Source organism: Poecilia reticulata, chromosome 12 (assembly GCF_904066995.2).
Source record: "Poecilia reticulata chromosome 12, P_reticulata-male-v2, whole genome shotgun sequence".
Classification (NCBI taxonomy): Eukaryota; Metazoa; Chordata; class Actinopteri; order Cyprinodontiformes; family Poeciliidae; genus Poecilia; species Poecilia reticulata.
In genome coordinates this window covers 13,910,882-13,935,244 of record NC_088841.1, presented here as the reverse complement: position 1 = coordinate 13,935,244, position 24,363 = coordinate 13,910,882, and the positions used below count along the sequence as shown (strand labels likewise).

At 39.3% G+C, this 24,363-nt stretch overlaps 1 protein-coding gene across 9 annotated transcripts in view; it reads left to right on the top strand.

Annotated features, from left to right (window-relative positions):
• Positions 1 to 24,363, top strand: part of dnm1a (dynamin 1a) — a 49,949-nt gene that overhangs the window by 12,224 nt on the left and 13,362 nt on the right. For 5 of the 9 annotated variants that reach the window (XM_008424355.3, XM_081613734.1, XM_081613731.1 and 2 more), the window contains exons 9-15: positions 1,870 to 1,937; positions 3,974 to 4,112; positions 8,814 to 8,900; positions 10,829 to 10,899; positions 10,999 to 11,050; positions 13,078 to 13,089; positions 16,062 to 16,175. In XM_008424355.3, the coding sequence (XP_008422577.1) occupies positions 1,870 to 1,937; positions 3,974 to 4,112; positions 8,814 to 8,900; positions 10,829 to 10,899; positions 10,999 to 11,050; positions 13,078 to 13,089; positions 16,062 to 16,175 (543 nt within the window). Of the gene's footprint in view, positions 1 to 1,869; positions 1,938 to 3,973; positions 4,113 to 5,327; positions 5,467 to 8,813; positions 8,901 to 10,828; positions 10,900 to 10,998; positions 11,051 to 13,077; positions 13,090 to 15,728; positions 15,759 to 16,061; positions 16,176 to 24,363 lie in introns of all 9 variants that reach the window. The other 4 variants (XM_008424354.3, XM_008424356.3, XM_081613735.1 and 1 more) reach the window with 2 other exon arrangements.

Sequence of the window (24,363 nt, the reverse complement as noted above, 5' to 3'; positions counted from 1 at the left end):
TTCTTTTGTGATTTTTTTATTCCCCTCTTTTAAAAGTCGGGGAGCAAACTCATGTCTCAGCTCACACATTGCGTTTTTACCCAAAGAAGTCTCGTCACTCTCTGAAACCCGACAAAGTCTCATAATTTTTAGCTTGTATGCAAAACATAAATATTAGAATTCATTTCTACATTTTATTTCCATCCTCCTCTACTTCAGAGTTGGTTCGATCCTTCTCAGTTCATAACAGTTTTTCGTTCACTGTGATCTCTTAGATTACAGCAAGATAGAGGAAAGTGAAGAAAAAAACAAAACAGAATGTAAACTCAACCAACTTTTTAGGTGTTACATTAGCGCTGCATCTCCCTCACACGTCTTAGAAAGCGTTTCACACATTTGAGGGTTTCTGATGCTCCTCACAACCGCTTTCCAAGGACTGCTTTCTGAGTAACCTTTGCTATAAACTTTTAAAATGGCTCATTCATCACCACATGACCAACAAAGCAAAATTAATGAATTAATAAATTTACAGAGGTTCAAACTTAGGAAGGAAGCTGCCAGTCCTGTACATGCTGTACCTCACAAGGGACATTTTAATATCTGGCCATAGTGATTTTGTAATTTCTTGAGACCTATGGTTTATATCAGGGGGGTTGTATGAGACAGAATACGTTGTTCCTTTTATATGATGCAACTTTTTGTCTTTTCGGGTGCTGGAGGGCTCGCGAAGGTGGTGGAAGGGTCTTGGGAATGCGAGGTTTGATGCAGTTTAGTTGCATGGCGGTATATGAGCAGATGCTGCTTTTTGTATTTGTAAATTTCCCAAGAGAGCTGTTTATTATTGTTGCAACTCCCCTGTAACCTGCTCGACATTTTCATGAGTTCTGTTAAGGCGTGCTCATGAAAATAAGCAGTGACAGTTGCAAAAAAAAAAAAACATGCACAGGACACAAAAATGTAAAAATATGTTATAGATATTTCGTATTAGATTGAACCAACTTGACAAAATGATACTTACTCCTATGAATATTTCTTTCCTAGCTTGTACATGTCATGTTGCAAAAAGGTCAAGACTAGTTTGTCTGTGCTAGGATTTTTTAAATTACCCTTTTATTGACTTGTCTGGGAAGGTTTTTGGACTCGGTGGTCTTGCATAGAAAAAAACTCCCCAAACATCTGTTACATCAGGTTAAATCTGAATGTTCACAGCAGGAAAAACAAGCGTGGAAATAATAACATCAATGACTGCTGAGTTCCCTTTAGTGTGTCAGTAAATCATGGCAAAGACCACTCAGGCACAAGAGCAGGAGTTTCCCCAGCATTTGAGCAATGCCAATCCAAATAAACCTGTGGATTTCCTGCTACGAGACGTAAAACCATCCATCTGACGAATGATGGTCGTGACTCAAATATCCCCTCTACGTACCTGTCCCTCACTTCCTTTCTTTTTAGCCAGACCGTTTCCACCTCGCCTTTTCCTCCTGGTTTCCCAGCTCTCTCTTGCATCCTCTCTCAACCTCCCTCTGTGGATATAAAACTCACTGTAAGTCGACTGAGGCAACATAAAACTTCCCAGTGGGTTTCCCACCAAGGACAGAGCAGGTTGCTTCCTAACCAGAGGGTGGACTGAAAATCCAGGAAGCCTCGAGTGATTCATCATCATGTTTTATGTGTTTATTGAGAGTGTTTCCGAAGAAAACGTTTCGCTTCAGGAATGCAGGTAATAAATGTGGCGTTGCACTAAATAAAGACGAAATATCTGGTCAAATATATTAAAAACAGATGCTTGAAGGTTAATAGATGAACTCCCGTGATGTCTGCCCCCTGTTTGCCAGAATATACCGTGTGTGAGTGTGTGTATGTCTAATTTCCTCTCCGCCTGTTTTTCAGATGGAGTTTGATGAGAAAGAACTCCGCAAGGAGATCAGCTACGCAATCAAGAACATTCATGGAATCAGGCACGTCCACCTTTCAACTTATCCCTCTGTCCTTCCTCACTTAACCGCCCTCAACCTCTTTCTGTCAATTACTGCTGCCTGTTCTAAATGCTGCTGCACTTTGAGCCAAGACCTCTTAAAACAAATTGCTCTACCTCCAGCTGATATCAAAATACACTCAAATATGGGAGTTTGGAAATCGGATAGTGATTAAAAGACACCTTCAAGTTTGGACATTTCATGTGCTCACAGATCCATGCTGGCGTCTGCCTGGTTGGTAAAACCCAGCAGAATTTGATCAGTATGTGTTATGTGCATAATATATTGTCACATGGAGCCAATCAGCTGCCACATTCTTTAAAAAAACAAATCTAAACGGTGCCAGTTATTGAAATACAAAACACACACACACACACACGCACACACACACACGCACGCACGCACAAGAGAGGTTTCAAAATGTTTTCCCGTCAGTTCAGAAAAGCATGTTTCTCAGATTTTCTCACTTCCTGTTGAAGGCACCAGATCACTGAATAAGTTCAGTGAACAGTAAAGCCATTAAAAACCATTCAATAGCAAAAAGACGACAACATCCAACATCCTAATTCTAATCAATGCGCCCAGGAACATTCTCTCAAATTATCTGTGTTTAAATGTGCTGTAATGTTGACTTTTTATAAGAGATAAACATCAGACTAATCTCATCAGCTGGTCCTTTGATTCAATTTTTGCTTCTACTTCTGTGCTAAAGACTATTAATATAAATTAAATTAATTCAAACATCTACTTTTATTTTTTCTCACTCCCCTTGACGTAGTGATTTTCTGAGCAGTAGCAAATGTTAGCTAATGTTACTTTGATTTAAATTCAGACTAAGAGAATTTAGCATGTTGATGAATGTAACATAATTATACAGAGTAATATTAGAGATGCATTAGAGATGCGGCCCAGATTTGAACATATCAATAAAAAAAAATCCAGCTTATTTCAGTTTATCTTAAAGAACTATGCACCACAATATCGCATTATGTATTCCTGACTGGAGCGTCAATGAATTATTTATGTGAAAGGCAGAGGTGACGTCACGCTGCCTGTCGCGGTGAAACAAGATTTTATCAATATTCTAACACAAAAACAACATTCTAACATTTTCAACTTATTACATGTGATTGAAAGCTCAAATGATGAAAAGGAGGAGCTTTGCTGTGATCTTGATATCTTTCCTGTTGTCTGCTGAAGTTTCACCCCATGTTTTAGAAGTGGCAGCCTGAATAATCAGCAGACATGTTATTCTGATTTCCTTTCTTAAGACTTCACAGATACCAGCACAAGCTAATTCGGAGCATTCACATTTATATCTTTAAGAAATAACACTTTAAAAAGTGTTGCTGCTGCCATAGTCTATTAGCATTTAGTTGTGGGGTGTTCACTGACCAGAAAAAAGATTGTATGTTTGAGTTTCTAACCAGCTGGTTTTAGTTTAGGGCTTTTTCTTTTTTCTTATTAAAAAAAACCCCTCAAAGGATTCAAGATTGCTGGTATTGTACAACAGTCTATTTTATCTTGTTTGCCATAACCAGTCATGATCTAGTTTATTAAATATTGGCAATGTGCTGCCAAATGGTTGCAATAATTTAACTGGATTATATTTAGATTACATTTTCTCACCATTTTTGTTGTGTCTTATATTTTTCATGTTGTACAAAGACCAAAAAGGAAATGTGAAAGTTTCCACTTATTGTATTATTCCAATGCTAATATTGTAATAAGTTGCTAAATCTCTAGAAATATCCTCTTATTGAGATTGCACCAATCAATCTTCAATAAGCCAGTACAAGCATAGGAAGTAAAAAAATATTTTTCTTTTGCTTAATTTCTCTTCTTCTCTTCTAAAGTTGTGTGTGATTATGCTTGGTGACCGAAACGGAGGGTAAATCTTGAAAATTAACATTATTCTCTCCACCCAACCCTCCTTGTGTCTTCCTTTCTCTTATTTTCAACACCTTTCTGTCGTTGTTTTTGGCCCTTCTGTGGCTTGTTCTCTCCGTGTTGGACAGAACTGGCCTCTTCACCCCGGACATGGCCTTTGAGACCATTGTGAAAAGGCAGATTGGGAAGATTAAAGAGCCTTGCACCAAATGTGTGGACATGGTCATTTCTGAGCTAGTCAATACAGTTAGGCAGTGTACCAAGAAGGTAAAAAACCCAAAACAAACAGTGGTTAGCACATGTTTCAGTCTTGCTTTCAACCCTCATCCCTCAGTCGTTCACTCCCTGTGGCTGTAACCGCGTAGCTACCTCCAGCCCTTGTCGTTTGTTGGACAGCGAGGGGGGCGCCTGGAGCGGCAGGGTGGGCTGCTGTGTACCTGCCTGCCTGTTGTACTGCTTCAGACGGGTTTGGCTGGACAGGCTGCCTATGGTTGATGGTTGTGCTGTGAAAAGAAATCCAGTGTGGAAGCTGAAAGTCATCAGAATATGATTGCTGACAAGGCAAAGCTACATAATCTCAAGACAAATTTCTGTCAGGTTTTCCTTTTTGTTCATTTTCAGTTTTACTAATTGGGCTTGGGCTTGCTTACATCGTAGCACATTTTGAAGGATGTAAGTTGTCCCGCCGCAACCATCTCGGATGACGTCAGCTTCCAAACTTTCACGTGTGTGGGACTGCAGCCGTGCACCTGCAGCCATGAAAAGTTATGGCCTAGCGGCTCTTCGGCGTGCCTCGGGGACACATGTTTCAGAGCTGGGCCAAGAGCAATGAGCAAAAAGTCTTTATCCAAATGGATCCACCGTGACCAAATGATTTCAACAGGCCTGCAACCACTTGGAGAACTTTGGAAATATATGTTGGGATTTGGCTAAGGCTGAAAGTCGAAGGACACGGAGGATGGGAGGAGAAAGAGTCAGCACTTTGGGTGGGAGGGTTGCTGGGCGAGGGGGGGCGTCTTGGCTGAACGTCCAGGTGCACATCTGCAGTCTTGCTGTGTGTTGCTTTGAGTTTTGGCTGGCGGAGTTGTTCAAGCTGGGGGATCTCTCTATTTCTAACTATTTCTCTGGTCTTTCTCTTTCTGTTTCCTCTTTTCTCGTAGAGAGAGACTCCAGCACTGTCCTGTTTTAGAATGGCTTCAGGGAAAACCAAATGTCTCACTCGCAGTTTCTTCCTTCTGTGCTGTTTGTCCTTCCAACCCCCCCCAACCTCTTTCTTGTCTTTTCCCACCTACAATCTCTTGTGTCTTATGTTCTCCCCTTTCATTTTTATTTTTCTATCATTCAACCTTTAATTTTCTCACTCCTTAATTATCTCCTCTCCCAACCCTTTATTTGGTGCCTTCACTCGCTCTTTTCTCTTGGGTCTCTTTTGGTTTTCGTCCCGTTTTCTCTCTCTCTCGTGCTGCCTGCTTATCCCAACAGGACGGGGTTGTTCACCCCTGACCTGGCCTTTGAGGCCATAGTGAAAAAGCAGATCCAAAAGCTGAAGGAGCCCACACTGAAGTGTATAGATATGGTAGTGAGCGAACTCACCTCCACCATTCAGAAGTGTAGTCACAAGGTAAAATGGCAAAGTCAATAGAAGCTACTTTGAGTATCTCTGTTAAGCTAAACAGGTATGGGTAGACTGATCGCTGGAGATGTTTTTAGCTACTTTGATTTAAAGTACATCATTAGAGGCTTTATATTTAGTAAAGTGTAAAGTATAAATTGCCAAATCAAGCATTTCCACAAAACAATTTTAAAGTAAAAAATTAGAATTTTGTCAATGCTAAGTTGTAAGTTGTAAAAGTCCATGGATGTTGAATATTTTTGGGAACACAGCTATAAGGGAGCTGATTTATAATTTGCGTGTTCATAATTCCTTGAGAAAATGTAATTTTAACTTGCATCAAATGTTTCTTATTTACTAAAGTAATAATAATAATGCATCACATTTGGCAATAAATGACGTAATAGCAAAGTGTTTTAAAAACATTAGACCATTAATATCGCCCATATACTGGCGCTAATGTGACTCCATAAGAAGATGAAAATCAATACGTTTTTTTTACTTAATCAATACCTAATCATAGAATCTTTAGGATGGCGAGTTTATAACTCAATGAACAACACAGGAACGTTAAGAGTTCACTATATGTAAGGCTTAAATTAGATAATTTACATAAATTAGCTTGGAAAAAGTAATGAAAAGAAGAAATAATAAAGATTTTATTGACAAAAGATTTGCCCAGCAAATATCAGTCTATCCTTACGCCGTTTAATTGGGATTTTAAGTATATTTTTGTTGTCATTTGTCTCCAACTCTCCAAGTTATTGACCCTACTTTTTTTTCCAGCTTATTAAATGCATGTATTAGATAATTATATTTATTATTTAATCTCTTAAAGTCTAGAAACCCTTTAATTTATTTTGGTTATAATCATTTAACCTTGTTTCCAAAAAAGCTAAAACACTAACCCAAATGTAATTAAATATAAAAGTTCAGATCAGGTATTAGCCTAAAGTTTGAAATAAAAATATAGACATTCATCGCATTCAGAAATTAGGCTGCTTCCACACAGTATTTAGATATTTTATGACAAAATGAATCTGGTAAGTTTTATAGATGAAAATATGGCAGAAAAAGTATTCTCTCTCAAAAGTCAAGTAGATCGTTTGGAGGCAATGCTGAAGCACAGCAGAGATGGAGGAAAACAGAGCTCAGATTTCATTTGAGAGGAACTTCATCAGTGCAAACGGAGCGTCTGCATAATTGTTACTATTGGGTTATTGCTGCAGCATTTAAGTAGCAGTTGCAAAATTCTAAAGCAGTGGAGGAAAATATGTGTGGCTTACATTGCATCTCTAAGTTGTAATGTTTGTACTGCAGAATTTTAAGTCTAATAATCAGCAACAGATCAGATTGTTTACACAAATGCGTCAAATGCATTTAAAGATGATGCTGTGACATCATTAAGTTAAATTTGTGTATCTGCACTCACTATTGAAACAGCTGGATAGAGACTGGTTGTAAAAATGGAAGTGATGCAGATGATCCTTTTTATTCTCCAATTGTCTCTTAGGTCAAACAATTTTTGTTCAGATTATGAAGTAATTTTTTAATGACTTTAGCTCAGCTTTGTAGATCTCCTGTATTTTGGAGATGACAAAGTTTTGTTCTTGTTTTTTTCTTGTTACCCTGGCAGAGCTTTGGAATAAATATATATGTAATATATTTTGCGTGACAACTTTTTTGGAAACAGGTTTGTGTTTTTCTGTCTTTGTAAGTTTGGTTAAATACACTGAACCGTTTTTCTTTGTTTTTTCTTGGGTCACTCACCGACTTGGCACGCTCTGAGCGTCTCTTTATTTCTCTTTTCTTTATTCTCCATTTCATCCTCTGTATCCTCCACACCTGTAAAACCTGCTGCTTCCTATAGCGTGACCTCTTTGGGATTTCTCTTCTGTGTCAGATGTTTATCTTGATTTTCTTTTCTGAGACATGGAATACGTATTGATTCTATATTTAAATACACAATGCTTAGAGAAATCCACAAAGGGACCAGTTTAAGATCTTCCTCCCCGTCTCGTACCTTCTGTCCCTGGACTCCTTGCATTGCATGCCTATATTTTTACAGAAAATAAAATAGCTCAATTTATGTCTGTGATGTGTTTCTGATGCAGTTTTTTAAAGACAGAAAACATATTTGGTTTCTAAAATCCTGTGTCTTGACTTCAAGCTACAATGCGTCATGTTCCTCTTTAATTTGGGAGAGTCAGACTCGTCTGCTGGCTTTGCATTTTTAAAGGCTTTAAAGTTTTCTCCTTATGTTGTGATTGTAAAAGCTTCAAAAACCATAAAATCCTTCTCATCAGATATATCTTCATCCATGTTGGAACAATGAGGACATTTTTAACTCACGGTTGCCCTCTGAATAATTTACATCTCATATCCTTAAGCCTCCAATTTGGACAAGGGAAATCTCCCTCAAATAAAAATGGAGTGAGTAGAAATTCAGAAAACCTCAAACATGCACGGAGAGCAAGTTCCAGTTATGTTTCAGTGCTGCTCAGAAGAGTAATTTTATCAATGCCAGCCCTGACTTCTTACAGGCAGCTGTAACATGTAGACAGAGGGAATCCGTGACAAACCAACCTTAAAGAAATGGTCACTCATCATCTGTTTCAAACTCTTACAAGGTCATAGTTCAACCTTTAATGCCACCATAGTTTGAAAATTTCAGACCCATTTTTTCCCCCAGCTTGTGGTCCCATCAGCCATGATGTAATTGGACACAGGAAGCAGTAATTCAGCCTGTGGACCAAAGAGCGGTTCACTGACACACCCCTTTGTCCATCAAAGCACCAGACAGACATTAAGAGACGCATTGTAACTTGAACAGAAACAGCGATCCTTCTTTTCTTTTCTTTTCTTTTGCACCACGATTGCTTTGATTTCTTTTGGTTTTGATTCTTCTTCTTCTTTCCTCACACTTCGGCAAAATGTGTTCGTGTCACATTGGAGGCCCACCAGCGTCTGTGTTTGTGGGTTTGCAATGAGCTCATGGAAAAAGACCCGCGGTGTGCTGGGAAGAGGAAGCTTTTCTGCCAGGAACATTGTTTATTCTGTCTTTTGTGTGGTAATATCACAGATTCTGCTCTTATCCGTTTTCCCCCGTATTGGCGACAAAATACATATTCAGGAGTTGAAATCCAATCTAACAAATTTCCACAGAGCATGTCGGGATAAGAGCAGAGTGTCTGGCAAACCCCAGAACCCCAGAACCCTCAGAACACACTAGATTTTTAAGGTGTCGTTTCAGCGACGCTGAATGTGTGATTATGTGTCTTAGAATGGGCTTGTATGTTTGACGTCTGACTGTGTGTGTTTATTTGCTGCCTACCTGTTGGTTCCTGTGCTCACAGCTGGCCCAGTATCCCATGCTGAGAGAGGAGATGGAGAGAATCGTCACTCAGCACATCAGAGACAGAGAAAACCGCACCAAGGATCAGGTAAGGCTCAAGAAACAAACCAAGCATAATGCTTTACTGCTTATTTACATGTGCGACGAGAATAATTACTGACATACTCACCTTTTCAATACATTTATCTCAAGTTTTATGTGATATTTGAAGAGACAAAAGATAACCATGGTCTTGTATGCCCGTATGCGAGTGGCGAAGCAGTGATGCAGTCAGGCAGAGGTTAACGTAGAGAAAAAAAAAAGGAGGAGTTTTATTCAACTTAGAAACAAACCTGGCTGGACTACAAAAAACAACAAGTTTATGGGCCCATAAAAGAGGGCAAGGTAACCAAACTCTACTCAAAGAACTGGCTACAAAACGACACCAATTCAAACAAACTGACCTTCGAGATCGAGACAGAGAGAAACTTTAAATGCCGACTGATCAAAAGGGGTAAACACATAAAAACCCAACCTGACACTAACGTGAGCCAATCTCATTTCTCTCCGTGAGTTTTTGTTTGAGTTTATATGCAGGTCTCCATATTGGCTTGCTCCACCCCTTTTCCGCCTCTTAGTTCGTCAGCCAAGGGACCGGATCAGCTGCCACTAAGGAAACTCGCAAAGCAAAAACAAGGGTTTAATCAAGTTTTACACACATAACAGTGTAAAGTAAAACTTGTCCACTTATTTTCAAATAAAGCTTTATATGATTATGGAAATAAATCATTTCTAAACTAAAACCAATCCGTTGTTACTCTGTGAATTAATTACTACACTTGAAGAAAGCAAAATATAAATACAGTAGAGTGAATAATCCTCTACTTTACCAGTGAGATGTTTGGTAAATATTACTATATTTTGTGTGGCTGAAACTGCAGCCGTCACACCCTATTTTTCTTTAAAAGTTAGAGATAGCTTAGTAAATTTGAATTAGACTTAACCTAAATTGTGCCTGTACAGACGGATTGAAAATCAAGAGAAAGTGATTTTTGTTTTCACAACTGGAAATACTCCAGAGCTGCAACTGGGAAAAATGCAGAGAATACAAAGTTTTAATCAAAACATTTCCATTGTTAACAGTGAAATTTGATTTAAATTTTTTTTCACTTAAGATATCTAGTTTCCACTTGAATGTTGCGCTAATTTTGACATAGTTTGTGCCTTTGTCCGCTGTGAGTTTGCAATTAAGTTTTAAGTCAGCTTATTCCTGTAGCACAAATTCACAACATGTTATCAGCAAATTACATAAAGTCATTTGCTTCTCAGCTGAGAAAGCTTGTAGCAACAGTGGAAAGTAGCAACCCAACCTGACACTAACGTGAGCCAATCTCATTTCTCTCCATGAGTTTTTGTTTGAGTTTATTTGCACTTCCTCTTAACAGGAATAAAAACCTCCATCACTGTGACATCACTGTACATTTATGCAGAGATTGTACTTCATCAAGATAATGATTTTTATCAAGGAAAAACATCATTGTCTTAAGAATTAGTTATACAATTGATATGTTTGCAAACCCAAACAGAAACTGAAAACATGTTGATTTGATTATTTGATTTTTTTCTTCTGTTGGGTCCATACAGTTCTCAATAACTACTGCTTTTACAATTTAAACTTTACTAAATGCAATGTGTTATGAGAAACAGAGTTGAGTTCCTTAATGTTCTTAGTGTCTTGAAATAACCTATTTGACCTTAAATCTATCTTTATTCTTCTGACTGTGCGCAGTGATAGATAGTAGTGGCAATGCTTTCTGTTTTCATCACAAATGTAACGGAAATATCGCAACGAATATTTAATTTATTGTTGTCTATATGTTAACGTGAAACTTATTTAGTTTAAATCTAACTGCATTTTAAATAACACGTCAAAATATCATCATATCCATGTTTCTCATGTTAAAGCTGGAAAATGTCTTCACTAGATACCAAAGCAAGCATCATTTGTGACAGTTTCCTGTCCGCCTCTCTATGCAGGTGCTGTTGCTGATTGATATTGAATTGTCCTACATGAATACGAACCATGAAGACTTCATTGGATTCGCAAAGTGAGGTTTTTTTTTTATTATTATTATTTTGCTAACACGTCTTGCCTGAAGTCGTGGGATTGTTCACTGGGCTTATTCTTGCTTCTTTTTGTTTTGCAGCGCTCAGCAGAGGATCAATCAAATGAACAAGAAGAAGACGGCTGGAAATCAGGTGCCACGATCAGAAATGTCCACTTTCACATCCCCCAATCAACATTAGTTTCCAAGTAAAAGTTAGACGTTTGAGCTTCGTGATAACCGTAACATATGACTGAATTCAATGAAATGTGTTTGATCTGTTGGGTGGCAACCAGAGGACTAAATGCAGTTTCCCTTCAGGCTTCCTTCTGTCGGCACTCAGCTCAATGTCTCCTCTCATGTTAAATGTTGCACAGCTAAACAGTATTTTGTTACCACTGGCAACTTTCCGATTCCTCCGCAAAGCAGCAGTCGTCTGTAGTACATGTTGCATGGTAATCTGCAACAGTTGTAGGAGCGTCAAACTTTCTTGGCTCTTTGGTGAAAGCCAAAGCTGTGTCAGCACACGAGAACCTTGATGGGAAATATCAGATGCATAATTGTTTCGGGCTGCACAGTGGAGCAGTTGTCAGCTTTGTTGCTCCACGGCAAGAAGGTTGCGGGTTCAAACCCCGGTCAGGGCACCTTGTATTTTTAAGTGCCTTCTCAAAAATAAATTTTTACATCTGTCCTTTGACGTCAGTGATTTAATTTGCTTATGGATTTTACTTTTGTTTCACTTAAGAGTTTTAAATCATCAAATAAATTTTTTTTACAGACCTGGTTAAACCTGGGTACACACTAAAGGTAGTTTTCAAGTGATTGGTTTATTTTTTTTATTGGAGAATAAAACCTCTCCCAAAATATTCTGTCCCAATGCGAAAAGTTGCAACCTCGCAGTTAAATTCTGAAGTAGCTGTGAGTAATCTCTGTTGGAAAACCGAGTTTAGTCACGCTAACCACACCCAGGACACTGCCAGATCACTGCCAGACTTTTACAATCAAGAAGCCGTTCAAACAAAACCTGTACGACCTGATGAAGTTCACATAAAGACCTCAAAAAGGAAAAAAAAGCATGCAAAAGTAATTCAGAAACAAAGAAGGGGCCATTCCTAAGGCTCCAGAGAGACAAAGTGAGATATAATAATAACAGAACGATAAAATATGGCACAGCGGAAAATCTTCCCAGAAGTGGGGCACCGAAATGACTTCAAGACTGCTTCACTGATTCATCCAGAAGGTCACAAAAGAAACAAGAACAACATCTGAAACACTGCAGACATCTTACTTAAATTAAGGTCACTGTTTAAGATTCAACAATAAAGAGAGCTCCATGACGTAAACAAGTGCTAACCAAAAAAGAACATCAAGCCTCTCTCCATTTGCCAAAAAACATCTTTATGAACCCAAAGACCTACGTGAAAATATTCTGTGGTCTGCGAAAAGAAAGTGGACGTTTTTGAAAGGTGAATGCCTTCCAGAAAAATAAATTCACAAAAAACAGTCAAACGTGGTAGTGATGGTAATTTGATGGCCCTGGACGACTTGCATGAACCTTGAATTCTGCTCTCTATGTGAAAACTCTGAAGCAAAATGTCTGACCAGCGGTTTATAAATCTGAAGCTCAAAGGCATTTGGGTTAGTGTTTGAAACACACCAACAGCTAGTGCTGGCTCAAACACCAGGACAGTATGAATGTTTTGGGAGTAGTCTAGTCAAAGTCTGAACTTAAAGTCAATTGAGATGCGATGACATGATATCAAACAGACCCTTGAGGTTCAGAAACTTGAGGAATCAATGATGAATTACAAAAATTCTGAAAAGTGGATTAAAATTCCCAATAATGATATTAATGACACGTTTCTCATTATCAAAAACACTTGTTAGGATTTTTTTTTCCATAGGATTTTTTCCCCACAGTGTTTTATTAGGTTTTTGGGGTCAATAACCTTTTCCACATTGGGCCACACTGGTTTGTTAATGTTTATCCCCTTTTCTAAATATATTTCATTCATCTTTGTCCAAATAATAAAATTGTTTGTTGACTCAAAACTTGGACAAAGAAAAAGGGTAAAATACTTTTTTCATAGCGCTTTATGATTCTCCTAATTGTTTTCTTTCTCTTTTTGCTTTCTGTTCCCCCCCCCTTTTTTTGTTTTCCTCTCTGGGGTTTTACTGCAGGATGAAATCATGGTGAGTTTTGAGTTTGCACTTTTGCAGTATGCATGTCTGTCTGCAAGTAGCCTTCATTATGTTTGAGCTTGAGGTAAATTATTTCTGTATTTGTCTGAGCTTTTTCTTTTTAAAAGCACAGATGACAGCAAACCCTGGATGTCGTGTGGGATATATTAGTTTTTTTTTTTTTTGTAATTTAAATGCTTGTAGATGGCAGATGCTTAGCTGCTTCCCTCTCCACCCCCCCTTTCTTTGTCTTTTGTCAAGCACACCAGTATAGTTTGGATACTAAACATGATATTTTACAACAATCTGCTTGCTAAAAACTACTATTGTTTTTGCATCTTTAATATCAATGTGCTGTTACATGTAAAAAAAAAAAAAAAAAGTTCAATCTGGAGGGGTTCTCCCCAGATTCTCACCAGCTGGAGCTTTAACTGGATAAAAAAAAAGCTGTTCATAAGAGAAAATAAAAACAGTAAACGTCCCGAAAGAGCATTTCTCTATCCTTTTTCGATTCGCACAAAGTTTCAAAAGAACAGACAAGTTACAAGGCCTGCAGTGTGAGACACATATGGTGCTCCTGTTGTTTTCAGTTGTCATAACACGCACCATGATTGGGGTCAAAGGTCAGGGGCACACTGTAAACAAAGCGGTGAACTTCACTTCCTGTTTAGAGCTGGGTGTTCTTTGCTGTTTAAGACCCCACAGCTTCTGCTACGTTTGCACCGTCACACCGCGGAAGGCAAAGTACAACTCAGGAGTGAGTTTGTAAGCATGTAAAATGCTCAAAAGTTTAATTTTAGCTTGATTAGAGTGTGTTGTGCACACTAAAGCATTACGTTAATTGCAGTGAAGATCCCCCACTGCAACTTCCAAAATGATCAGCTGTCTTGAAAAGACTGTCTAAAAAGTAAATGTAGCTTTTAGTGCAGTGGAAAAATATTTCAAATATATAATGTTGTAGTTCTTTAACAATGAGCTTTGTTTTGTTTTTGTTTTTTAACCTCCCTTGTTCTCCAGGAACACTGGAAGTCATTTATCCACTTTTTGATCTGCAGTTACATTTATTTTTAGCAGAAGTCCAGGGTCCAGAAGTCCAGGGTGTCAATAAACAGAATAATGCATATTCTTTTCAGAATGTAGCTTGAACCACATATTTATGAGTATTCACGTTCTGCAGGTGAAAATGTGAAACATTTAGTCATTGTGGTGAGAGAGCAAATGTTGAGAAGCAGCGTCAGTACTGGCAGGAATGGCATGGAGGAACCACATTTTTTCCATCCCCTAACTAATAAAATGCTGGAAATCAGTTACATTACTGGGCAGCACAAAGTGCAATGGAATCCCACAGAAAGTATGTCAGAATGTCTGCTACCCATTTTCGGCCGCAACCACAACCAACTCACTTTTCACTGCTCAAGCATAAAAACTGAGAAATATCCATAACACCAAATTAACAAAAAAAAAAAAAAAAAGGAAATGCAAATTCTGATATTTTGCTAAATACATTTTATTGACATCTTAAAGAGTACTGTGTAGGTTTTGTCTCGCCACATGTTGGAGGACTAAATTAAACCATTCCACTGTAATGCTTTTAATTGTAGCTGTGAAGAATAGTGATAGAGGACACTTAGAAGTTTTCTTTTCTTAATATGATATCTTTACTTTATTTATTTTAAGTGAAAAGAAATGTCAAGGAAGAATTTGGCAATAAATTGTTTATTTGTTTTTGTTTTTCTTTTTGTTTTTGATTTGTCAGAGACAAGTCTAAGTTTAGTCAAAATAAAACAGAAAACACTGCAAAAAACATAAAGTCCTTGTGTATATTTTTGTCTAGTTTCTAGTCCAAATATCTGTAAACACTTGGAAAAAACTTTTTTTTTGTCAATATTAAGGAATTATTAAAACAATCTCAATCTCTTGATGGAAAAGTTACTTGTTAGTTAGTTTTGTGGTATTTCAAGTGTGCTAAGACATTTGCACAAGCAACTAAACCAAAAATACTTGGTAATATTTTGTTTTGGCAGATGATTGTAATGGAGCAGTAGTTGATTAATGCAGTAAGCAATTTTGTTAATTTTCTTACTGAAAAGACGTTCCAAAAACTGAAATGTCTTCCTAAAATAAAATAAACTTAATTTTCATTCCCGTTAGGTATTATTTACCACTGTATAATAATTACCGCAGAGAAGTTCAGTAATTAATTGGAAATAAGTCAGACTGGAGAAATTGCAAGTATGCAAATGTTTCTCATGAAATTCATAGAACGTTTAAGATAAACCTAGAATGTTACCATTTCTTTTACTTCAAAGAGCGCTAGGTCACTGTAGCATTAAGATAAAGCGCTTTCGAAAAAGTTTAAATACGTAACCTAATGCCTGAAACCTTCTCGCTTTAAAAGCTACCATATCAATCTGTATGGCAAATGCCGTATGCTGTGCAGCAGTGAAGCCTTTGCACCATAGCGCATGAACAATGAAAAAAACATTTTCCAGCCATTTAGCATCCTTTCTCCTCCCCACCTTGCTTGCTGCCCCCCAGCTGCAGTAATGGCAGCAACAACCACTCTGTGTATTTGGCCTTCTCGAAATACCCCCCCCCAAACCCCTATGTTGGCAATAGCTTTGTAACATTCTCTCCACATTCTCACTCAGCCGGAGAGAGGAGTTAGCGATCGGTACAAGGTAAATAATTCATGCAAATTAAGAAAATAAAACATGTATGTTGTCTGTAATGAGGATAGAACGAGGTCAAGAGAGAGAGGTAGAAAAGGAAGTGTCTAAAAAAAAACTAAAAAAAACAATGTAGGTGAAAGTTTGTGTGAAAGATGTTTTCTATCTCCCATAGAAGCACTTTCAGAAATTACATTTCTGAGCTTATTTGTCAATGGATAGGTCTATGATTTTAAACCTGTTCAACATCCTGGTCAACACAGAATAATTTCTAATTATTTCTGTGTTTGTGTGTGAATTTGGTTATTTTTGTAGGTGATCAGGAAGGGCTGGCTGACCATCAACAACATCGGCATCATGAAGGGAGGAGCCAAAGAGTACTGGTTCGTCCTGACCGCAGAGTCTCTGTCCTGGTACAAAGATGATGAGGCGAGTTCTTTCAAACAATCCCTACAAAAACACACAAACACAGTGAGGATCTACTAAGGCTCTGGGCTTGTACACTTGAGATACCAGAGAAAAATGTATGTAGGTACATAAGGCACAGTGCCCCTCCCTTACCTATTGCTGCACACTGTTCCGTCAGCTACAAACAAATGTAGCTCTTTGGGCATATTTTTGGTTGTCAAAAACACAAACAGCCATGATGTTTAAAACTAAAGAAGATCAGCCCTTTACTTATCAATCTTGCAAAATAAAATCACAGTTTGAAAGCTAGAAGGGGCATGTAAAGCGGCCCGCAGCATGCCTAGCTAATCGCTCTAGATAGATTCCCTTTGTCACTGTTTTCAGAGGAGCAAAAAGCTCAGTAAGCACGTTTCTTTGAAACTTACTGTTGAATGTAGCTGGTATTTATTTAGTGTTTTTGCCTTAGTATTTGTATACATTTTTAAATTACCATAAATAAGTTAATTGAATAACATTACAAATATTACAGTGATCTTTTTTTCAATATTAGACGGGCAGGGTGCGGGGGTTCCACTTTTAGCAGTAAGATTAAATTTTGCTTTCTCATTTTTAGGTTGTTATTATTATACTGGGAAAATTGCATACAGGCCCAGATTAATCTTTAGGTTGTATAATTATTAAAAACTAAATTCCTTTGCTCCTGTTTAACACAGTGAGGGTAAAAATTAGGATACCATATGACAGCTTATGTATAAAATATTTGGCCATTAAGAAATTCAACATCACTTTGACCAACACTAAAATATTAAATTAATGTTAAACAATAGAACTGAAAAAAAAGTAATTTCCATAAAACTTAATTAAAAATGCAGCTTTCCATAAGGAACTAATAAAACACCGTGCAGTTATTCCCTCATAAAATAACCAAAAATGTAATGGAGTCTTGGAAAAAAAAGCCAATCAACTGTATATAAAATAGTCTAGAATCAATTTAAGTTTTTACTTAAACTGATTCAAATTGGCAAATGCACAATGCCGACCTTTTCAACTTTCCAATGAAAAATACATTTAATCTCTTTCCACTTGTAGCCATCCATCAGGTTTGATGACTGTCTTTAAAAAAGATTTGATCTGATTTGCTAGATAGCTAGCTGATGATAGGGGTGTCCAGTGATGCTCTGCAGAAGTTCATTACTGTCACCACAGCTTCGCCGTCTCCAGGCCTTAGCCACAGCCACTCCACTCACTGATATCAGAGGTGTGTGTGTGGGTGTGTATGGGTGTATGTGAAGACCCCTGTTTTTAGAGTGCAGACCCCCCAACATGTCAGACACTGAAGCTGGTACACACATGTGCATACCAGAGCCCCCTGTACCTTTTACACACACACACACACACACACACACACACACACACACACACACACACACACACACACACACACACACACACACACACACACACACACACACACACACACACACACACGCAGTCACTCTCAAGCTGCTTCTAATAAACATTTCAAAGAGGGGGCACTGGACTGCAGCAGATGAGAGGGCTGCAGCCAGGAGTGGCTCTTGTTAGCTGAATGAGCTGCAGGAGAAACAAGGACCACATGGAAGGAGGGAAAGTGTTTCTGAAAAGGAGTCAGCGCCGACTGTAGTGGAGGAAAAGAGCCGGTGGTTGAAAACCTTTGGTTTTGTACTCGACGTTTCTTAATTTCGATTTACAACCAGAAACGTTCGTGTGTTCGATATTGACTTATTTTTAGTGACAGAAACACAGCAGTATGTTGTTACGAGATGGTAAGAAAAAAAATTGTTGTGACATCAATTTGTATTCAGCCTCCCTGAGCCAATATTACACAGAATCATATTTTATTACAGTGACAGCTGCGTGTCTTTTAGGGATTGTCTGTACAAGAATTGCACAACCAAAGAACATTTTTGCACATTCATCTTTGGATTATAGCTCAACCTCAGGAAGATTAGATCAAGAAGACCTCTGAATATCACTTTTAAAGTCTTGCTACAGATGCTCAACCAGATTTAGATCTAGACTTTGACTGGACCCTTCTAACACATATATCTGCTTTGATCTGACTTCAACAACAGTTTTCCTCTTCCCTCTCTTCCATTGAGGCAAGTGAGGGGAGGCTAAACTGAGTACAAATGCATGCCACACTTTGCAGATATTTATTTGTAAAAATAAAAGTACATTTAAGTGTGTTTTGTAATGTGGAATAAATGGAAAAAATGCTTGGGTGTGAATGCTTTTTTCATTACCTCTTTGTTTTGTCTACCTTCTCTGTCCTTTCCTCGCTTGTTCTTTTTACTGTATATTTATTCAAACATGGCCTCCGAGGGTGCAGGGAGACTAAAGACCAACACTCAGCATTTGGTGTTGCAGCTCAGCAGTGAACCTGGAGGGCACTGCAAAGCATGTGCATGTTTTCAATCCAAGCTTAACATTTTACATGCTGGCCTCTCGTTCACACTTACACTAAAGGCTGGACTTGTCCTGAGGGTTCATAGTCCAAACCTGGGCAGAGACATTGCCAAAGTAAACACGGCTGATGAATTTTTTTGTCTGTTTCACAGAAACAGAAAAAAAAAATGTATCACTTAAAGCAGGTTTTTAGCAGGAGCATATGTTGTTCGCCGCCGTTTCATTGGCTGCATCTTGACTTGGGGAAAACCCTTGCTAAGGGAGAAAGAAAACCATATGCACACACACACGCAGACACACACATCACTCTTTGACACTAATAATAACTTTGAACCCAACTCACTGATGCCAGGATGTTTTGGTTAGTGCTCGTACACGCGCGTGTGTGTGCGCTTTTAGGAACCTTCTGGTCTGTATTACCGCAGCGAGTGCCAGTTCCTCGAATCATGACGATCTCTTTGGCTGAAAAGTTTTCCAAAGCAGAGACGGAGCAGAGTAAAGTGAACTGAGGCCGACAAAAAAAACAAAAAAACAAAAACTGGTTAATGAGGAAACAATAAGGGCATATAAGCCTTTTATTATGAGATGGTTCACACGATTTGTGGCTGTAGGGTATATTTTCTTTGGGCTAGCCTGGGCTTCCCTTCTCCTGCCGTAAAGCTGCCAAAAAGCCAAAACTCGGACTGGTGGGTCCCAGCTGTAAATATCCTTGGGGGTGGGGGATTGTTCTTTTATGTGTGTTTGCATGCACTCTCTTTGTGCTGCAACTCATGCATGCTATTAAAAAAAAAACTTGGGCTCATGGTGGCGGGGCTCTAAATGGAAACAGGTTGGTTTGTGGTTCGCATTCTTGCACATGATGCACTGTGATGGGACACCGTGTGAATGTTTCTGCCCTCTTTTGCTTTTGTGCTTTTGAAGATCGTACCGTGTGGGTTTGCTTTATCAAACGCAGGCGAGGCTGGAAGGCAAAATTTTGGGGGGCGGGAGAAGAGGGGGGTTTGGTGTTGGTGGGGGGAGGGGGGGTGGCTCCCAGAAAGGAGGCGGAAAAAAAGCCCATTGGGATAAAAAGCCGGGGCTAAGCTTTTTATTTCCCTTATGACGTTATTTGCAGGCATTAAAGTCGTAAACTCAAATTTTTTGTATTTTTTATTACTTTTTTTAGACTGAACTTTAGAAAGACTTGTAAAAACGTTGACTAGAGAATAACAGAGTGGAGCTTTTTTTTTTTTTTTCCTGCTGTTTCTCCCGGGTGGCTTACCGTGTTGCTTCTCCTCACATGGTCATTTGAGGTAAAGGAGCCGCAAACTGACACAGGGGAAAACAGACGCATAATTGCACATTTCCATCCTGGGCGCAGCTTAACGTTGGGGGTTTTACTCTGTGCTTTAGTTATCATTTCGGGTTAGCATTCTTTTTTCTTCTTTTTTTTTTCTTTGGGGTTGTAGAAAAATAAACAATATGGTGACATCGTCAGGCAAGCCTTACTTAGATCTGAGAGAGTGGGGCATTTCTATCAAATCTGGGGAAAGTATTTGAGGACAAAAAAACAAAACAAACAGAGACAATATCATTGAGAAGAATCTTTATTATAACTATTTTAACTAAAACCAGTCCATAGAAGTAGCGTTCATGACTTTTTTCTACTTATTAATTAATCCTTGGTGGGCTTTAGGCCTTGCTGATGGCGCCAAGGCTTGGTCAGATGAATTAAATTGGGTGCTCCGTGGTTCCGCAACTTGGATCCTCCTCAAAGCCAATTGCTCTCTTTTCCAACACCGGGGTTATCCGTGTGCGTTTCCCAGGCCAGCCTAACCAATGTGCAGACTACTGTACAACCACTACTTCCTGAACAGGTAGTCTGAACACTGGGCAGGCGGGCTAGGCAGCTCGGCGATGCTCTGGAGAAGCGTCAGACGGATACTTACTGTAAATCCAGATGGACTCTTGTCCCCATTTCTCCACCTGCAAAGGGGGGAATGAGCGGGTCTCATAGGGAGGCAAGAGGAAGAGGAGGAAGAAGGGGTTAAATAGAGGTGATGGCCATTGACGGGGCAAATTTAGTGACATTCTCTCCCGTCTCCCGCTGTGAGGAGAAGCATTCCACATCGAGCTCTCAGGAGGAAAGACAAGCTGCAGAAAGACCGTATGAACGTATCAGTTGTCCGAAACAAAGCAGAATCAATACAGCCTATGTACATACAGCAAAAAAAAAAGAAAATATTGATTATATTTGGACATAATTGCTCAAAATTTTAGTTTTTAAATAAAAAAAAAAAAGTTTTTTCTTTGGAGACATTTGGAAAAATAAGTATTTTTCTTATATCTCCTGGTTGGTGAATAATTTACTTTAGGCCCAAATTTGTGAGCCCTTATCCATTCAGATCCAGGCCAGGATAATAAAAAACAAAACAACAAAAAAAAACACAGTAAGTGATAAAAAAAAGAAAACACACTTAAACGTTTTCAGACTCTCACTCTCGCTTGGATAAGAATTTTTGTGGTCAGCTGAGATCCCGCTCAGCTTCCTCCTGCAGATCCCACTGAAACACTGGAATAACTACACTCTTGTCTCATAGCATGCCGAAACTGGTGGGGAAAAAAGAAAAAAGTCTCTTGAAGATGCAATACCTGCAACGTCTTAATCTTCTTCCTCTTCTTTGAGTCTTCGTCTTGTTTGTTTTCCCATCTCTTCTGGCTGAGCCACCCTTTGTCAGTCAGCTTCTCCTGTGCTTACGGTCAACGCCAGAGTGCTGCCTAAAATGCGTCTGTCCAACATGAGGAAAGGGGAGGAAAAAGGAAAAGTGAAGGTTTCTTCTCCTTCGGCGGGGAAGGTGGACCGGCTGGAGGTTCGACGTGGCAGAGGGACTGGCCGCCGAGTTCCTGCTTCCAGAGGCAGAAGGAGAAAAGGAGTGAGGGAGAGAGGAGATATGGAGGAGAAAAGAGGTGGAGCTTCCCGGCCCCCCATTTTTCCCTTTTCCTCCTCTGTTCTTTCTGTCTCCCCTCCCGTCTGTAACCCCCTCACCACCTCCTCACCTCTCTCTTGCTTTCTTTTTTTTGGGATTTTTTTTTTTCTTTCTTCGCTGGTTTATGGGGAGAAAGTGGCGGGTCAAAGGTGAACAGGAAGTGAGATGCTTTCATTTGGCGTGCGCGTTGTAAAGTTTGGGAAGGGAGCGCAGGACTTGCGGTAGAAGGGAGGGAACTTTATAGAGTGGGCAGGATGACTCCTCTCTGAGACCTACATATGTGTTTCTTTTTAGTCCCGTGCTTATTGTACATTTGAGCATATACATGTTTGGTTTTATTTTTGACGTTTGAGTGATGGATGTGTGTAGAGTCGTGGGGCTGAATGAGAGCGGAGGCTCTGCCGTCTTTGTAGTGAGGGCAGGAATGTCGGCGTTTTCTTGGCAAGCGGGAGGGAGCCTTGTAATAACTCCAGATGTGCAGCCCTGTGGTCTCCATCTCACTCTTGCTCCCTCTGTTTTTACTTCTAAAGCTGATTTCCTCTCCCTGTCCGACTGGAATAAAGAACCCTTTATGCGGCTCTCCAGCCGGACTGGTGGCGGCGGTAAGGTGGGGTGAGAGGGGTACTGGTTTCAGGGGTTGACATCCTACTAGTAAATCAGAACCAGAGGAAGAGATGCTGAAGAAGAGAGCACCAGGAGTTTGCCTCCTTCACCTTCTTTGTTTCGCACACCTTATTCAGCAGCCTTACGTCCAACCTTGGACTTTCTGAACTTTTCAGAAGGAGAAGAGGGAATAAAAGAGGAATGCAGACAAAACGATTCCCAGCGAGCACTGGTAGCAATAGAGTGGGTGTGAATGACAGAAATCAGGCCTCGCCGAGTTCAGGGTTTGGGGACTGGAAAGAGTAAATTTATTGGGAAGAAGGGAGGAGTTCTGTGGTCGCAGCGGCATTGTTTCCATTGTTTGGATGACCATGCAAAGCAGATTTCTTCTCAAAGTCTTCGTCAACATTGGCAAGAAGAAGAAGTTTTAAAAATTAATCGGTGGGTTCTGTGAAAACCTCTCAAGCTTTGAGCCATCAACGGAAAAATGGAAGTACCAAGACAGGGCTACAAGCCCAAACTGAGTGGCAGCCATGAGGTCTGGGCTAACTCGCCTTCAACGTATCTGGCCCTAATAGGACAGAAATAACAAAAAAGTCTCAAGAAGGTCCCCGTTTTGGTTTCCTACAAGCCATGTAAGGCATACATGTATAAGATGGTGAAATCAGCATCTGTATGGTGAGACATAGTGGTGGCCACATCATGCTGTGGGTATAGTTTTCTTCAGAAGGGACAGAGAAGATGGTCAGAGTTGATGGAAGGATAGATGGAGCTAAATACAGGGCATATGTCAATTTCTCTACGCTGGATGAGAACTCATATTTGTCTTAGCTGATATGCAAAGTAAAAGAAAAGATGGTAAAGGACAATACATTGTAGAAAACTACAACAAAAAAAAGAGTGGCTTGTTGGTTCACAAACTGTTATTTACTTACAAACTTTGGGAGGCATCTTTCCAAATTCAAATGTGTGGAGTTTACTAAATAGCATTAGGACTTTAAGAGGACCTGGCATGAAAAATGCAGTATGGACAAAAAGGCGCAGGGACACTTGCTACAGTAGCATCATGAGTTCTTCTAAGTACAAAAATTATTTAATTTGAAAACCTGGTTGTTTATTGACAACTGAGAAATCATCAATGTTTTGCTTTTTTTCAGCAGGACAACAGTGTAAAACATTTGAAACAAAATCAACAGACACGTTTCACAGGAAATAAGCTGTGAGTTTTTCCACATTTTTATAGGTGTGAAGTCATTCTACTGCATATCCATCCATCCATCCATTTTCTTGCACCCTTGTCCCTTAGTGGGGTCGGGAGGGTTGCTGGTGCCTATCTCCAGCTAACGTTTCGGGCGAGAGGCGGGGTACACCCTGGACAGGTTGCCAGTCAGTCGCAGGGCAACACAGAGACACACAGGACAAACAACCATGCACACACACACACACACACCTAGGGGCAATTTGGAGAGGCCAATTAACCTGACAGTCATGTTTTTGGACTGTGGGAGGAAACCGGAGTACCCGGAGAAAACCCACCATGCACAGGGAGAACATGCAAACTCCATGCAGAAAGACCCCAGGCCGGGAATTGAACCCAGAACCTTCTTGCTGCAAGCAAGCCTCTGTGCAGCCTCATTCTACTGCATAATGGGATGAAATAGATATGGAAAAACAGCTTAACATACTTTGATAGATGATAAGAAATTTAAACAATTTGATGGAATTGTAGTGCTATTTCTATACAGAATGAATTGTAGCATTTCACTAAGCACTTGCTGAAGTGTTTAAAGATTAAACAAAAGAGGTAAAATAAGCGATGAGTCCAGCAGGAACTGAGGAAAGGAGTTGATTTAGGAAAAATTTTGTGTTAGATGAAGGAAAGAAAAGCAAGAGCGCAGAATAGTTAAATAAAAAGCTTCTTGGGGGTGAAAAAAGTCTAGTAACTCGATTATTCTGCTGCTGAATGAGATCTCACTAAAATATTTTTGTATCAAATAAATCTTAAGTTGGAGATTAGAGAAACTTGATTTCTGTTAGGGTGAAGCTTCAACATGCTACTTTTCTTTCATTTGCTATTTTCTTTATTCCATTTATTAATTTCAAGCTTACATAATATACGAAATTGTACACCTCGTTTTAGTTACCGACTTTTCCATGATTTGGAGAATGACGTGCTGTTGGATCCCAACAGT